This window comes from Zootermopsis nevadensis, unplaced genomic scaffold (assembly GCF_977971745.1).
Source record: "Zootermopsis nevadensis isolate Lab colony 2312 unplaced genomic scaffold, Znev_1.0 Znev_ptg000207l, whole genome shotgun sequence".
Classification (NCBI taxonomy): Eukaryota; Metazoa; Arthropoda; class Insecta; order Blattodea; family Termopsidae; genus Zootermopsis; species Zootermopsis nevadensis.
In genome coordinates, this window is record NW_028259338.1 from 11491 (window position 1) to 29971 (window position 18481).

At 37.3% G+C, this 18481-nt stretch overlaps 1 protein-coding gene and 1 pseudogene across 7 annotated transcripts; both read left to right on the plus strand.

Moving 5' to 3' along the window:
* LOC147870728 (uncharacterized) lies at nt 1–18474 on the plus strand. Of its 7 annotated transcripts, XR_015533216.1 has the most exons (8): nt 1–111; nt 3164–3269; nt 4424–6011; nt 7033–7185; nt 11498–11589; nt 15394–15554; nt 17058–17202; nt 18325–18474. XR_015533216.1 is itself a non-coding variant. In XM_087342084.1 (5 exons), exons 1-4 carry the CDS (start codon nt 4053–4055, stop codon nt 15512–15514), a joined length of 441 nt encoding a protein of 146 aa, XP_087198210.1. In that variant the 5' UTR covers nt 3276–4052; the 3' UTR covers nt 15515–15554; nt 18325–18474. The 7 variants fall into 7 exon arrangements, 2 of the variants coding, with proteins under 2 accessions (XP_087198210.1, XP_087198209.1); XR_015533214.1 differs by having other exon boundaries at nt 4424–7185; XR_015533215.1 differs by lacking the exon at nt 4424–6011.
* LOC147870729 (U5 spliceosomal RNA) lies at nt 2861–2973 on the plus strand (annotated as a pseudogene).
* Nucleotides 18475–18481: the final 7 nt, after the last annotated feature.

Sequence of the window (18481 nt, forward strand, 5' to 3'; positions counted from 1 at the left end):
TATTTCCATGATTTAATTTTTTCATGTTTTCCAGACTGCTTTTATTTTGTTGGGTTGCTCTAGGTTGTTTAGTCTGATTCTCACATTTAATCTGATTTAGACCTCGAGGAAGTAAGTATTTTAAAATATTTCGTGCAGTGAATTTTCATTATTTGGTTGTTCCACTATTGACAAATTAGTTAATCTTTTTTTATCTTTGTGATCCAATCATTCTTTTCAGATATTTTGTCACTGTTTTGGTGGTGAAACTTGCTTATACATTTTTAAGAGATTATTTATTAATGTGTTAAATTTTGAATCTACATCAAGGCTGTTTAATACTCATTCCCAATTTTCATTCGATGAGAGATACATTCTTTAATAGTGTCTTCATTTGTGAGTCTGATTGGTATTCTGTACTTATGATAACTGGAGATCGATTTTTTATTATTAATATTACTAGAAGTCATACATCGTGATCAGATGGAGTAATTTTGGATTCTTATGGGGAAATTAACTGTTGCCATGACATTGGAAGATGCTACTCGAGCATTTTACACATTTTTATTGTAAATTTCAATAAGATAATTTGTATTGATGATAATGGGACCACAGTTGACGATGTTGTGCTGTAGGTTTATAAAGATAATTTATAATGCTTTGTAACTTGTTTAGGAAAGTCAGCATTGCCAGTGGGGGCTCTATATATAGCTAGGACATATATGTTGGAATGTTTAGATTCCAATTGCACAATGCAGCGTCTATTTCTTGTTATTTTAGTGACACAATACATTTATCTAATTAAATTTTAGGTTCTTTTTGGCAATAATACTTGCACCTTCTTTTACCATATTTCATCTAGAGTAAGTACCTCCAAAAGTAACATTTTCAAGTTTACCTGTGGTGTTGTGTTAAACACAGATTAGGGTGTGTACTTATTATTAATGGACACTGATAGTTGATCAGTTTTGTTTGAAAGTCCTCTTATGTTATGATGGTGCACCACAGAATTGTTATCTTGATTGTATTCTGAATTTAGAACTGGTTTATTAGCATTGATGTAGACATCTTTCAGGTATTTGGTGACAGATTTGGGCTTAAGCCTAAAAGAAGGGTTAGATCTTACATCAGTGATTACAGGTATCCAGTTTGCACCTAATCTAATTAGCAGTGAGTTGCACAAGCTTCTACTTGCCTTCTGAATTAAGTTGTAATCCGTGTCTGGTATGATCATTCCTATTTAAGGATGAATTGTCAGTTAATCCAATATGTGATTTGTCTGCATTCCAAAGCGCACACTCAAGTAGAATATTTCCACTCCCCACCAACTTGTCTATATTGGGCCTGTCATGGTTGCAAAAGGAAAGTACTAGAAATCTGTTGACTTTGTACATTATGATTGCATAATGTCATGAAAGAGAAATTTATGGGTTCTTACTTGTTCAGTAAGCTCCTGATTATGAGTGTTTGGAATATTCATGCATTACTAATTTTTTAAATAAGCACAGGTGAAATAGGCCTTCAACTTACCTGTGGGGTGGGGGTGGGGGTTCTAAAGAAGGTGGATGAAAATCATAATAAAATTCTACTGACAGTAAAACAAAGGCTTCGTGTACTTAGGAAATTTGAGAACAGAAAATGGGCAACAGAATTTATAATAAAAGTATGTGATAGGGATTGAGTGATTCCATCCTTGAAAGAACACCATATACCAGGCTGACCTACTGATGGCGTATTTTGGGCATAGTTTTCTGGGAGTCCAGTAACACTGGTTTGATTATGGGGAAACTTTCTCCAGAGTTAGTAAGAAATGAGGAAATCAAAAGTTCATGTCATGGTGCGTGCTATGAGAAGTTTTGAAAAGATTGACAGTGAACTGAAAAATGGCTTCAGACTGAGAGTGAAGATACTGTGCCTGTTACAGATTTATTTTTATGGAAGCCCCACAACCCAAATGTTACGTCGAGTTTGAAATCTGTGTGTGTATCTTGTGTTTTCTTTTGATTTGTTTGCCAGCTTTTCCAACACAGACCTTGCCCATGAATTTAAGGTGCAGTGTGTCTTTTATGTGAATGTTCGTTGCTGGTCTTGCTGTTGTTCATTTTGTTTGAGAACATTTGTTGAAACTATCTTCACTATACCAGTGTTGAAATCTTGCAGGGATTGTGACTGGATGTTGATGTGCTGGTCAGGAGATTGCTTCTGCTTTGCAAGAATTCACATGCCCATATTATTCACTTGTTACAGAACTTTCATTCAGAATTTGAATGACTTTTCTATTGTAATGACAGCTTTTGAGCACGTATTTAAATACAAGGATACAATTTGGTCCAATATAATATGGGCTTTTATAGAAATTCCCTCAATGCACAACATTTACATTTTATGATATTCGTGCAGAGATAACCGTATGGAAATGACAGATGTAACTTGGGACACTCTTAATGTCTGTCACATCTATCGTAGGTGATATACCATTGCCATTGGTTTAAATTTTTGTCATGTTCATCTTCATTGATGAATTGGTATACTAGTTTGCAGGCTGATCAGCATTGATAATTTTGCTAAAGAGCATTCACCAGTTGATTAGGCTGTTTTTTGTTAGAAAAAGAAAGTTGATTTTTAAATATTATTTGCACGAGTTTCAGCTGCAAAAGGTTAAAGTTTATACTTGAGGAAGCACCCCACTGTTTCAAGGTACCAGATTGTAAGTGGTAGGGTGTGTGTCATTACATGTTTTGGGGCGGAATTCTGCAGCATGGCGTCGTTACATACTGTTATTTCATTATACTCGTATTTCTTTCAACGTCAATAATCACACATTTCCCAAATGCTTGGGGTTTTATCTAATTTTTTATTCTACATTATTTAGCTTATTTAAAAACTCAGGTTTCCCTTGATATTCGCATAAATCTTTTGCCTTTTACTGAAGATTTCTGTTGAGGGGAACATATGGTTCATACAGTTTCATTCCTACATTTAGATTACTGATTTATTTTTTTAACTTTGTTGTATTGAGAATGTCAGAAAAAAGAAGACTTCTGTGCAGTTTTGGGATCTAACGTAATATTATTCTCAAACACTACCGTGTCCTTATCAATTCACTATTACAAATTCCATTGCCCATGTCAAATCCTAGATGAAAACTGCTTGTATTTTCTTTATACATGTTGTATGTTCACAGCAATGGAACCTGGTCCATCAAGAAAGAGAGTAAAGCATGTTGTTCAGGATCAGCTGTCTGGCTTGCAGGAAGATCCAGCTGCGTGTGCCAGCGGCCCGTCTAAAGGGTAAGTGTTCATCATTACTTCTCTCTGATGTACAGAGAATATTTCTTTCAGCACAGGGAACCTGTAAAAGTATGAAAGTAAACCACCAGGTGTATCGGAAGTCTTGACCTGATAATTTTCTAGTGATGTGTAGTGCAGTGAAATCGGCTTTCCTGTGTTATGTACCGTGGTGATACTTTATTGAGAGTGTATTGAACACGGCCTATTGAAGCAACGCATGTGGGGTCAGGATGCTCAGTCATGAGCAATTCGGTTAGAGAGAGAGAGAGAGAGAGCGGCTTGCTTGCACGAAACTTGTGACTGGTGGCAAGTGACGATGTCTTGCGCTTGCGCAGGACCCCGCCTTGTTTTAGTTTCTTTGTGTTTTGAGGGTCAGTTCCCTTCGTAACTCTTGGACCCAGGTATTAAATCAGAATATTCATTGCAGTGTGGATCGTTATGGTTTTCCTGTTGTCATTCGGTTATCCTTTAAGACGCTGCAACGTACGTTCATATTCGTTTTTTGCAATTTGAGGTTGTGTTGTGTTGAGTTGTTTGCGAATGTTGTGCGGGCGGTGATTGGAAGAAGAACGCTAGAAATTGACTGCATATTCGAATGTATGTGACTTGGGCAAGGGAAATTGAGTACGTTTATGCATTAATATTGTGGGTATTTTACACGTGCCATTCTGAGAAGTAAATAACTTCACTCGATTCACGCGTAATGACAAAGCCGCTACTTGTCCTTTGTTCGTGGGTTGAACGCATATCGCCATCTTCATAACTGAGGACTGAGTTGGAAATATGTTTGTAACATACTTTATTTTTGTAAAAAGCCTGGAATGTCATTGCCCAAGAATCTCTACTGTTATTGTTTGTGTATGTATGATTGAAAATGAAATTTCTTTAAGATTTTTTCTTGTGGTAAATGTTTGAACACTGTTATTTGTTTTTTCGGACAGGAATAAGTTGTCAAAAGTAATACTGTCCTCTCATCTTGCCAAAGATTTGGCCTGTTTTTATGAATGTGTTGCTGTAAAGGATCTAAAACTTGAATTTATCATCTTTGGTTTTTGAAGGTGTTTCGTCTCATCGTGATCAACATCAACATTATGGATTAAGTTTTGGCCTGCCCCATATACAGGGATTAAAGTTATTCTGTTTTTTTTTTTCAGGCATTCCTGGATTGTTCTACTCTTCGGTTTATGTTGATAAAGTTGCTTTGGAATTCTGTTCTCATGCATCTTTTCATAGTTTTCATGTTGTCCTCATATTTATTATTGGTTCTTCTGTATTATCTTTGTTACATTTAAGATCCGGCATTCTGTATCCTGCAGTTTCTGTGAGGAATCACATTCCTATTGTTTCATTAATAGCCAGTGTCACGAGATGTGACAAGTTAAATTTCCATACTGAAATTTTATCTCAGTACTTATTTGATGCTGTTCTGTTTGGAAGTACCCTTTCAAACCTGTTACAGCAAATACCGAGCTTCTGTAATTTTATAAGTTGCTGTGGAATTTTGAAAACCTAGTCTTTGATTGTCCCCTTTATTTCATTGATGTCATCGAAACCTTTTCGCTTTGAATTCTAAATTGAGTTTTTGGAAGAACGAAAAGTCGCGCAATACTAAATGCGGAGGAATATGTTAAGAAATGCGCAACAGCCGGAATGGTTGTCAGAAATTTCTGCACAAACAACAGAGTGAAGAAAGCAATCACAACATTTTATTTAGAAAAACTTATATATGAAATAAACTCCCAATACAGATTTCTGTTTACATCAAAAGAGGAGGACATTCTATGTGCTCCTTGCATTTGAGTGAACTCGTCTGGCCTCTTTTATGATTCATCATACTAGACCTGTTAATTTTGAAGATTTGTTTTGGGGTTACCCATGAACCATTGTTTTATCACTTCTGATTTTCTTGGAAAGGAAATAAGGTTCTTTCTGAAGTTTTCCAGGAGTTTTGACACATTGACTTGACTCTACTTCCGCTTGTAAGTCAGCAGATGAGACAAATTTTGCAGCAGTATGTTGGTTCTTAAGATTTTGTATCAGAATGAGAATCCATCCTTATTAACTTACATTTGGTGAGATGTCTGATTTATTTGTAAACAAGTCCCCTAATTTGTATAACTTTTTATCTGCTTTACTGTTGGACTGTAAAATTTCAGTATCTTCGATGAAAGTCATTTTATTTTTTTTTAAATTTTGAAACAGCTTACCTATTTGAGGTCTGCTAATTGTTTCTTCTGTCAAAGATATTTCTGAAATGTTGCAGATGTCTATAGCAATATTGCTTATTTCATATGTTCTGCTAGTTTTTAAGAAATGTAAATTGCAAGTACGACACATGACCTTACATCGAGATTCATAACCTCTAAATGATACATCCTGTGATTTTGAATTTATGGAGAATGATTTAACAGATTGTACTGTGCCATCATCCGTAACAGAGGAACTTTGTACTGACAGAACTGTTTAGATTTATGTACTTTTATATTAACAGTTTTATAATGGTTGTTTCTGTTGAAATTAGAAAAACGTATCAGCATTTTGATGTTGTGATCTTTTTGTTTCTGGTGTCGCTGGGCTTCCATTGAGATCTTCGATGAATTGTTTTGGAAGACACACATTTCTTACAACTGCTCAGATTCCTTCAACAAACTTACTGAAAAGTCTGGTTATGTTTCTTCGCTCATCCTAATTTTACCATAATATTGCTGAGATGCTTTGCAGCCTCAGTCATTTGGGTGATGAGTAAGTCAGATGATAACTGGATCTTGGTGACTGACGCACAGATGCTGAATCATTTCACGTTTTTCAGTATATGCATACTCACTATGTTTCCACTCAGTGTGCATAAATGTTACGTGTGTTATTTAATAGTAAGATATTGTTTAATTACCAGGTGACTTTACGTCATGTTGTAAGTCAGGCAAGAGTTTATAGTTTATTTTCAGCTATCATCTGTTTTTGTTTTTTTTTGAAATTTCTGTAATTGAATAAAATATGAGAATTTTCCTTAATCAGCTTTGGTTGCCCAAGAAATGGATTGGTTGGACAAACTAGAGAAGCGATTAGGGAAATCACTTAGTCAGATGACCAGACATAAGATGGCTGTCTTCTGTGGTCTGGTATAAGTTTACCAGTGATCATTGTCTTTGGATTTGTCACTGTGGAAACCTCAAATGTTACATATTCAGTGAATCTGAAATTTACCTTCTGAGGATAATGCATGTAGACTATTTACTGTGAAGGTGATGAGTGCAGGCATTAACACATTTTTTTCCCTCGTAACTGAATGAATAGGAGTAGGGTAGTTTTGAGGGGAGAGTCTACTTTAGGGCAGTTTTCTTGCATTTATGTGAAAATACTAAGGAGACCCCACAAAAATCCTCGGTCAGAATAACTGAGTTTGAAACCTTTGAGAAGACTCCATATCTGCAGGCTATGTAGCAGTTACATTCTGAACTGGCTTATATTCATTTTCACATCTCTTGTTGAAATTTATGGATCAGAGTGAGTTCTGAGGAAATGGTCTTTCAGGGTAGCTTGCAAGGTTATAATTCTTATTTCAGTCTTCTGCACATCTCCTTGATGAGTAAACACATTAAAGAACAAACAATTTATATGGAGTTGTGTTTGAAGATTATGGAATTCCTGCAAATGATCGGTCTTTTGGCTTATATCCTAAAAAGTGTCATTCCTGGATCGCTTTCGAAGTCACTATAGCTACTTTTATGTTTTGTGAAAGTAAATGACAGCAATTCTTTTGAAGGACCTTGAAAAGTACATTCGAAATCATCCAGAAGCTCGTCTGGCCAAGATCCAGGATATTGGACGTCATTTTGTGGATGATGGCATCATGTCACAGACAGTGAAATCAGATGTGGAGGCTATTACATCAAGGTGGAGTCATCTGAGTCAGCAGGTAGAAATAGGGAATTCATTACTTGCTTCTTAAGTCAGCATGATGAGATGAAAGTCTGATAATGTGTAATAATGTGATTGCTCCGTATTAATCTGCTTACCTGTTTGTTTTGACTATTGTACTTTTAAGTTGCCCTCAGTGGACTTGTGGTTAGCGTTTTCGCCACTGGACCCAAGGTTCACGGGTTCAAACCCAGCCGAGGTCGGTGGACTTTTAAGGATGATGAAACTTCCTTCAGAGGGGAAGTAAAGCCGGCGGTCTCATGTCGTTGTTTTATGGCATGTAAAAGAACCTTATGAGCATGAACAAGATGTTTTGTAAGCAAAATTCAGTGGCCATTTCTCACCCGTATCTCTGTTTTTGGAGTTGCAGCCATTTTTACTGTGGTCTGCACATTGAAAAAAGCAATTTCGGTCATGGCACTGTCCTTTCATGTCTAGTTTCCAAGCAACAGGAATCACCATCACCAGCACTGAAATTCAGGACTGAGTTTTTGACTTTTCTAAAATATCTTCTTGGTTTCCAGGAAGAAGCACTTCAAATTTCATATGAATTAGAATATATTTTTTTTGAACTGTAAGCAAACACACACACAACTCCGAAATTGAAATTAAGATTACCAACCCTATGAAGGTTATTTTTACCAAAAGATCACATGGGGATGATGTCTTGTCAGTGACATCTGAATGTAAGCTAGATGAAACACGCAATGTTGCCACAACAAATAATACTTCATTCATTGTTTGTAGTTGCGTGATTTTTGTTGTTTTGGAAGTTTGAATACTGTAAATGACCTACGTTGTATGTTTACAGAAACTGACATGTATTGAAGTTACGGTTAGTTGAAAGTTGAGGAACGAAATAGAGAACATCTAATTTTGAAGAGTGTCTCTGATGAAGTAATCTCATTTGACAGTGAAATTGAACCAGCTTGATGTGGCAGTATGGCAGCTGGTAATAAGAATAATGCAATTAAAATCTAAAATAAAATTTGGCCAATACCATGACGTCCATTGAATTCTGTTGGTGTCCATCATTTTGTTGAAGGTCTCGGTTACTGGAAGATATAAGCGTTGATCTGTGTGAACAAATGTTCCTAAGCTTTAAGGGTTGAGTGTCCCATTAATTTGTGTGTGTGTGGTTGGTTGAATAGGACTATATGGTCCTGTTGTGTCGTGATATTGTTATAATGTCTGTATATTCAGACAAATAGCACTGTGTATGTCCAAAATGCTTCTAAGGCTTAACAGTACGTCGAAGATTAATTTTTAACCTAATCATCCACTTTAAGGAAAGGATTCTCTAACTAAGATTCACTTGAAATTTTCAAACAATTTGGAATAATTAAAAGGAATTTTGTTTTCCTGCAGAATGTCAAAATCAGACAAAACAGTCTAAAGGCAGTTTAAAATGCCCCTGTTTATATCATTATGACTCTGTGTATATATTTGAGGGAATGAAGTTCAGACTTCAGCTCTACTTAAAATACCCACGAGTTTATGAGATTGTCATTTTTTATTGGGAAGAAATTGAACTCTTTATATATCATAAAAGCAAGCTGTATCATACTGCAGTACTGTGGGATGTGCTATAGTTTACTACTCTTTCCAGGCAGGTGATACAATACCTTGCTCTGCTAATCCCATTGATACTCTTCAGTCAAATCACCCCTACCCCTGTCTAAATGTCTCCCCCCCCTTACAAGGGTCCTGCAGCATACGTATTTGGTCCAAATATTGAACAAAAAAATCTGAGAATGCTCTTTGCTGTTACAAGGATCTCTATGAAACAGAAATAACAAGATAGAATATTTCATTCTGTAGCTTCTCAGTTGGTACCTCAGCAATCGACTTGTACCCACAAGTGAATCGTCATATATTGATGTCAAATGCCACCATTTAAATTTATTTTTAAAACATTTTAAACAGTAGTTTGTGGGGCCTTAAACCCAGTTTAAAATTACAGGTGACATTTCACTGTGTTTTTCTTCTTGTACTGTCTGAGGAGCAGTGGGTTAAAGAATAACAATTTTGTTGTTTATATAATTTGTTTTAATTAGTATCAAATTAGCAGTGTTCATTTTATTAAATGTGTATGTACTACATATTTACTTGTAGGTTTTATTTAGTATGTGAATGTATCACGTTACCATATCGATAATAATTTTTCTCTAAATGAGTATGAAATTAATTTTTACATATGTAGCAATAAAAAAGGAATATCTGCCTTTAAAAATTGATGAATGAATGTATTAACTGTAATTAATAGGAAAAATTTATACCGCTATATGTGGCTGACATCCTGAAATTGGTTACAGGTGTCAAGACGGGTTTTCTCATCATTCCAACGAAATATGCCACAGTTGCTTTGTTTTACTCTCTTTCCAGTTCGCCATAGTCTCAGGATTCAAATCTGATACCCTAACTTTTCAGTTTTCATTATTTTCCTCAGTTCCTCTGGGTATTGCTGTATTTACAATTTATAATTTACAATGTTCCTGCCAGTTTATGATAAGTGTTCCTCGAAAATGACAAAGCATTCTTAAAGTAACAGAGGAATAAATATGGTTACTTTTTTCTTTCATGATCGGAAGGAATGGTCTCAGTATTCACTAGTCTGAGTAAGAAAGCTTTTATTTATATTTGTTTTTGTGCGAGTTTTTTTAATTGTCAGTGACATTGCAGCAAAAGTAGTAGTTGTAATTATAACTGTTCACCAGTACCAAACATTTTTGTCCCTCTACTGAAGCTGTTAAACTGCGAGATTGTGAACAACGTGGATCACCAGTAAGAGTTTTACTAATTGCTAAATTCTGTCCTGTAATTTGTGTTGATGAATTAATTATATTTAGTCTTTCAGACTCCAACACAGCAACCTTTAAACTTTGTAAGAGAAATTACATTAAACTAGATTTATAGATACGGGGTAGCTCAGTCAGTATAGTGATTGGCTATGGACTAGACCAGTGGTATTCAACCTGGGGTACACCAAGACATCTCAGGGGATACGTGAAATTTAAAAAAAATATATTATTTTATGATAAACACTGAATAATCAGTAATGTAATTTATTTAATTTATTTTAGATGTAGATTATATACTACGTATAACTTGTATTATACACCAACAACTTTGGGGGTACAAAGTTGAAGAGAAATTATATCTGGGGGTACACGAAGACATCTTAGGGGGTACGTGAAATTTAAAAAAATATATTATTTTATGTCAAACACTGAATAATCAGTAATGTAATTCATTTAATTTATTTTAGATGTAGATTATATACTATGTATAACTTGTATTATACACCAACAACTTTGGGGGTACAAAGTTGAAGAGGAATTATATCTGGGGGGTACGCGAACAAAAAAGGTTGAATGCCACTGGACTAGACGACCGCAGTTTGATCCTCGATGGGGACAGAGGATGTTTCCTCTAGCCTCTGCATCTATACCAGCTCTGGGGCTCACCTGGCTTCCTTTACAGTGGGGTGGAGTGTGGCTGGGGCATGACACTAACCACTCACCCCCCACATAGTGTTGAGGTTAAGAATGAGTAGGAGCTATACCTCCTCTCCCCCGCAAGCACCTACGTGGTGTTTAATGGGACATCTTTACTTTCCTTTTTATATAATTCTTGTTTTAGCTTGGACCATTCTTGGATATCTGATTTTGGTTTGCACTTGGTTAACATCAGTATATGTTTGAATGTTGTCTGGAGATTGTTTCCTTCTTTGTCTTGCCTTTCATATTCATGGCATACTCAGATGATGGAGGCAGGAAGGACCTCTCGGTACAATCCAGAAGACAGCCATATTCATATTACTGTCATGAGAACCTTAACTCCAGTGTGGATTTTTTGTTGTTGTTGTTGTTGAAAATTTGGCCATTGTCTAAATTATAAAATCACAGTGTTTCAGAAGCTCAATTTTGTTTCTTTCTTCAGGACAGAAACCCTATCTATTAGGCTAGGTCAACCATGGGACCCTGCAGATAGAGCTTCTGCGCTTTTCGCCCCTTCTGCCTGAAGATGGAAGCAGAATCCAGTTTCTGAAATGTAATTTTATTATTTTATAATTTAGGCGAGGGACAAAGTCAAAAAAAATAATTTTACGCATTATAATGCACCATCATGAGAAACCTTCAGACTTCACAGTGTAGACAGTTTTAGTTTCCTAAATATACACTTCTTTATGAGTTTTGCATAAGGAGAGGTATAAACTGTTCAGTCCATCATTTGTACCAATATATATGAAATGTATTTGTGTAAATATGTTATAAGAGTTATATATTGATTTCCTGTGATATGTGCAGAGACTTATTGAAGAATTTGAAACCCAGGAAAGCACACTGAAGGAAATGAAAGAGCAGCTGCCAGACTCCAGGAATAAATGCTCCTCCTGCAGGTAAGCTGTGTTTACTATTGGTATTGATCTAGGTTGCCCCAGGCACTTGGATCATTACTGGACACATTGCGTTCTCTTGATCATGTTAGGGTCCTTCAAAGAACCACGACCACACCGATTGACTGAGACCCTCCTAATGTATGCTGGATCTAGAAGTGTAGAACTGAATATCACTAATCTTTGTCGAGCCAGTGCTGGTCATTGATGGAGTATATTTTAGGAGGATTCCTCCTGTTCACATCTTTTGCATGTGACAGTTTTTTGAGCATGCGCCAATATACATATAGGTGACACGTCAATGTTTAATGACCATTTCACAACCATTATGAACCTGCATTATTTCTCTCCGCGTCCAGTAGGTCCATAGATAGTTTGTCCAGAGGCATTTCAATGAGGAGCTTTGGCTGCCTCATTTGCAGCCACTCTATAACCATGAGCCTTCCAACACTTGGCGAGACTGAATAGCTGGTTTGGGACCAGGGAATAAACTTCTTGACCCCTGAAGATTTCTGTCTTCTGGGTTGTTGCGCTGTGTAGTCTGGTCGATGTTTACCAACGTTTCAGAGGTCATACTGCCTCCGTCATCAGAGTATGAAGATTTCTGTCTTCTGGGTTGTTGCGCTGTGTAGTCTGGTCGATGTTTACCAACGTTTCAGAGGTCATACTGCCTCCGTCATCAGAGTATGAAGATTTCTGTCTTCTGGGTTGTTGCGCTGTGTAGTCTGGCCGATGTTAACCAACGTTTCAGAGGTCATACTGCCTCCGTCATCAGAGTATGAAGATTTCCGTCTTCTGGGTTGTTGCGCTGTGTTGTCTGGTCGATGTTTACCAACGTTTCAGAGGTCATACTGCCTCGGTCATCAGGGCAATGAATGTGCCAGTTGGGTGAGTGGTGCTGTTTATAGGAGCTGGACCATGAATGGAGTATGACCTCTGAAAATAGTAAATGCCTACCTGACTACACAGTGCTACAACCCAGAAGATAACTATCTTCGTTCACACTGCCATTAGAACCTCAAATCCTACTAAGAAATTACTTAATATATCTCAGAGCAGTGCTTTGATTCAGATTAACTGTAAATTGGTATGCTGCACACTGACTACATCTTGTCTTAAATATGTCAGTATCATTAACAATTAGAATGTCTTGTCTTGTAGAATATTCCTGCCACCGGGTATAAACCCATTTGCAGTCAATAATAAATACATGATGAAACTCAATGGGCACAAATCCAGTATTTTAGTACAGCCCCTGCATTGTAACTTGCATACCCACAGTCAACGTCTTTACTACAGTGATAACCTGAAAGTTGATATTGTTAACCTCTACAGTTAGGCAACACTATGCAGAGTCAAACAACTAGTTTTGTATCAACCCTGATTATGGAGACTATATGAACATTTCCAAAATGTTGGTAAAAACTTGCTGTATGGGATCACAACCCAGAAGATCACAATTGGCATTGCCTTAAATAGCTTTTTCTTTGTCATTGTTCATATGGAATGAGCTGTGACTAGTTACGGGCTGGACAACTGAAATTTTGTCCTCTAGCCTCTGCATCCAGACTCGTATCCAATGGGTACTGGGGTCCCTTCCTCGGAGTGTGGTGTGACTGGGTCGTGATGCTGACCACTCACCCTCATCTAGTGCTGAGGTCAAGAATTAGGAGCTATACCTCCACTTCCCACAAACAACCTACATGGCGTATAATGGGATGGCTTTACCTTTATTGTGCATGTGGAATGTTATTACCATGCAGTCTTTTCCTCATTTAACACTTCAGAGACAGGGAAATCAGTCTCCAGCATTTCACTGGAAGGAAGCAAAGAAGGCCCATATGTGTCTCTGCGTTGCTTAGTGAGCATTTTGTGGAGTGTCATTGATACCACGACAGAAGATCTTTTGTTTTTAGTGCCAAATAGACCTCTGCAACAGGAAACCTTTGTCTTGCCTTTTGGTGGTCTGATAAGGGATGGTTATTTTCATATGAAGAGAGAATGGCTTCCTGAAGAAACTCCACAGCTATTGCAATACCCTCCAGAATACCAGAGTGACCAAGAAACCGACTGTGGTTCCTCCCAATAGGAGGCCCATCAGGTGGTCTGTGAATTTCTGTAGTTCACCTACTCCTTGTGCTCTCCCTTGAGATTAAAGATGATATGCGTATGACATGATAAAGATGGTTCTGAGACACCATCCATTTATATCACATGGATTAAAATCTATTATTTCCTGCATTCTATTGCTGAGGAAGGTGAACCTTTCTCCTTGATTTAATATTTGTAAATTTTTGTATTCTGGGTATTCCAGTAGTGCTCTAGGATTGGTGACCAAACTTCTCTATGTTACTTGTTGTGATTAATAAGGCCATTTGCCTTTCCCTGCAGTAGTTAATTATGTCTGCCAACATAGACAGCAGCAGTTTGATTGAGTCACAGAGCAAGTATGCATAACACCCTTGCCATTGGTGTTGAGTCAGGTATATAAATGGATCTTCCTATAGAAGTACAGTAAATATCATGGCTGCTGTGTCAGAGATATACTTGTATGCTCTGCAGTCAATTCTTCACTGAGTTTATGAGTGCCCAGTTTGCTGTGATGCTAGTTAATCTGTAGGAAGGAGAGCCCCATTCTCAGATAACTAAGAAGGAGCCACCGACCCCCTTTGTCCATGCCTCTGAACATCATAAATACCATCATCGTACACTCTCAAAGCTAGGTAAGTGGACCCCTTTTGGGGAACTTGTCTGTGCCTATCCTCAGACTTGAATTCTGCTGTCGTAATCTCATAAACGACCGCCACAGTGGTCTAGTGGTCAGAACACTAGCCTTGTAATCCTGGGGTCCCGGGTTCAATTCCCGGTGGTGCTCAGATTTATAACTTGTGTTGGGCAAGACCGTGGTCTAGGTATCACGAAGTTTTCCTCCGGGGGCTTCCCCGGTTTCTCCGTGGCATCCCAACAATTACTCTATTCACACACAGAAGAAGGCAATGGCAAACCACTTCTGGATCATCTGCCAAGAACGTATATGAACAGGTCCCAGTCCGAGAAAAGGATGGAAGGATCCTGTTCATATGGACCTGTCGTCAGACAGAACACTAATAATAATAATAAAAAAAATCTCATAAACATGGTAGCCATCTGCACTGGTTTCCCAGGGATCTATGCCACAAATTTTTCTGAGTTCTGAAATTGATCCAGTCTTCACAACTCTCAGTCTGACTCTCTCCCAGTGACTTATCCGTGAAATTACGCCTCAGAGCCATTCCTTAGCTCATTCAAGAACACACATAAGTGTGCTGCTGCTCAAGATAGGTAGGTGTCATGCCTTTCTCTTCAGGAAACACATCAGTTTCCCTCTCCGCACTCTACACCGTCGACCGTGAACTTCCACAGTGATGCCCATGTCCTGATGACCACCATACCTGAGCATAGCCGGTGGATCCATGGCTGCTGACAGCTGGATATCTCCGGCTTCCCTCTGCAATTTACTGACTTGAACAGCAGAGCCCCCATCATTGGTCCCAGGCTGAATCAGCAACAGAGTTTTTCAGTCGAGGCCCTCAACCTTCTTGAGGAAACCTTTCCTCTTTCTGCCCCTCTTATAATGCAAGCCAGCCTGATTATTCTTCTTGATGGTCAGGTTCGAGATACCTGTTTTAGCCTCACCCTCAGCCAGACCCTTCACCAGAGCTCCTAAGAGATTTTGCCACTTCTCTGCATGAGGAGAGGATAACCATGTTTACAAATTTGAGAACCCTGATAGGTTGTTATAATGGCATGCATTATTATGTTTTGCAGAAGTCCAGCTCGAGTTCCAGAGATTCCGATCCCTATCGAACTTAGAGCCCCGGCTTGCAAGAGCTTTGAAAGAACTGAGAGTCGTGGAGGAGGCAACTTGCCTGTTAGAACTTGCTTCTGATGATCCAGAAGGGATTGAAGGACAACTTAAGCGTTGCACGGTATGAAAACAGAAAATTGTGATACAGAGCACGAGCAGATCTATATTATTATGGACATAATTATCCAAGACACTCAGTGTGTTTGTTGAAATTCATAGAGAAGCGAGGGGGACATTAATTCAAGTACCGTAATAATTCAGAGCAAGAAGATGGCTGACCGTCTTCGGAGATGTTGCGAATGTGTAGACTGGTAGATATTGACCAGTGTTTCAGAGGAGCATGCTGCCTTCATTATCATACTTATTACACTGATGATGAAGGTAGCAAACTCATGTACGTATTGCGAGAACATAGAATCTCAACTCAGAGCAGTTTCCTTTCTTGTGATGAAAACTGCGGATAAGAACAGACACATTAGTGCTGTTCCATTTCCTCATTGAGTTCTTTTTAACGTTTTGTGACTCGCTAATTTTTATAGTGAGATGTGGTTTGCGCCCCATCTCACTTTATTTCATTCATAGCAATAATTTGAGCTGCTTAATGCTAGACGAAGTTAGTACCACGACGTGTTGAAACAACAGAAGACTCGATTACTATCTCATCTTCTGATGCAATTGTACGCAGGCCACCACCATGTAAGATTAAATATTAAGATAAATTTAAAAGATACCTGAAAAAGTATAAACAATATTAATACGAGTATGTACACCCACATTTGATTTATTCAGAATTTAAGGTGCGTACTTAAATAAGTTTACCACACATATTATAATAGTTTCACTATGTTTTAATATAATTTGTAATATACAGCTGACTTTCAAAACGCTATGAAGTTGACTCAGCACAAATATGTTTCCAGTATATTTTTTAAACAGATTATTTTGAACCCAGATATAGTATAATGATTTTTATTTATAGTTATAGATGTAATTATCAGACATAATTTTTACTCAAGGGAGATTTAAGAGTATTTCCTTTGCTTCATCATAAAGCAGCATTTAGTAAAAAGAAGTTTCTACGGACACAAGCAAAGCTTTAAAAATGCCAGCCCAGTTTTTAAAAATTTGAACATGTTTCATAATTATCACAGATACTTTGAAATGTAATCTGAGGACAGGAATGTTAGGTTGAATTCCCCCTTGTATCGTCACAGATAAAAACGTGAAAATTTTTAAAGCACTGTTAAATACTGCAATTTGTATTTTGAGTCTTCTGATTCCAAGTTGCACCAACATAACTGCTATAAATTGGCTCTGATTAATCCGAGTTCAATTGGAGAGGGCAAAAGTAGGGCACTTCATCCACATGCACCGAAGAAACGTATCGATCAGTAACAAACAAAAACTTCGCCAAATTATCTTTATCAGATGAACAAGAAATTGCAGTAGAAATTCAAATTGAATTATAACCTATAATAACCTTACTTAAAGCAATTAATTGTAGCACATATGAACTAAAAGAAGGAAGGTTAAAAGAATCAGGCCAATTGAGGAGGGCATTTAAACACAAATTACTTACCTTATACATTTATGCCAGGCGCTCTCGTCTAAAACTTCTTTGCAGATTATAGCAAACACCGGTCAATGATTGACGATAGAAGATGGATTACCAACCACAGATCGTATATCAATTGCGAAGTGCTCATCCTGCCATCTATGAACAATGTAGAAACAACATAATGAAGCAGAGATACCGGTAGATGTACGAGGTATTTAACAGAGTCACCAAAGCTAAAACTGTTTGTGTTACATTCACATAGTTGTGCATAAGAAGGATTTCTCACTCTTTTGTCACAGTGTTCACATGATTGAATGCTTTGTTGGGGGGGGGGGGGCAATAGTTTTTGGGTTTTGATAACCGCATGAAACATTACCGTAAAATGTGAACTGCCATGGAGCAAATGTTTGATGGATATGGTCCCACAAGTAAAAGAATAGGACTTCTTTCAAAAATGACTTGCACTATATTAGTTTCATAATTACAATTTCTCAGACACCTGCAATCTATGTTCCTCCCTCAGAGAGAGAGACAACGGGCAAAATTATTGTTTTGTACATATTGATCTTTAGTCTCTCAGAAATCAGACGGGAAGTCGAAATATTTCGAACTGAAAATTGTCAAGCATTTCCAGAATATGGTCGCCTCCTGATTTCCTCATGAGTATCATTTCGATTTATTATCGTTGCTCCCAAATATTTAAAATTTGTCACGCTTTTAATGGAATGGAATCAAAGAGCAGAATAAAACCACATCTTACATATTTTTCATTTACACTGACTGTGAAAATGCTCCTGTACTGTCTATAACATAATCTTGTGTCATTTTGCCTCTCATTTATCATTCTGACATCAAAATAAAACAATAAAATATGCAGGTCTGTTATTTCTCCTACCCAATTTAGGGATTCCCCTGTTGTTCCGCTCTGTTCGTTTCTTTGAGCAACAGAAATGCCTGAAGGATTTCTAAATTGACTTCCACTGATGGAACAATCTGAATGACAATAAGAAAACAATTTCATAGATACACGTCATGTAACAGATATTAATAACCAGTGAAACTATTTTACCTCTGCACCTCTTACTGCTCTTATTTCAAATAATTCATTTAACGTACATACACGAGGCGAATTTGTTATCTTCAGATCTAATACCAGGGCTAGGAAAAATCAGTTGAAAGATTTACTATAAATGAGAAAGTAAATCAAAATGTTTCTCATTTATGGTGGCATAGAAGAGAAATTTACTGTCATGTCGGTCAATCTCATCTTAATTTCCGCTTTGAAAATTCAATTTTGTTTTCCAAAATGCAAGATTGTGGTCTGTGTTTTCAGAGGAAGTGATCCTTGCTGAGGGAAGGGCCACAGAAGAGGGAAAAAATGCACTTGATTGAAGGTGAGTTCAAAACAAATGCACGTTGCATTAGTTTTGGTTTTGTAATTATGAAAAAATAAATATTGTAGATGGGTGATTTTCTTTCCAAACACTTCG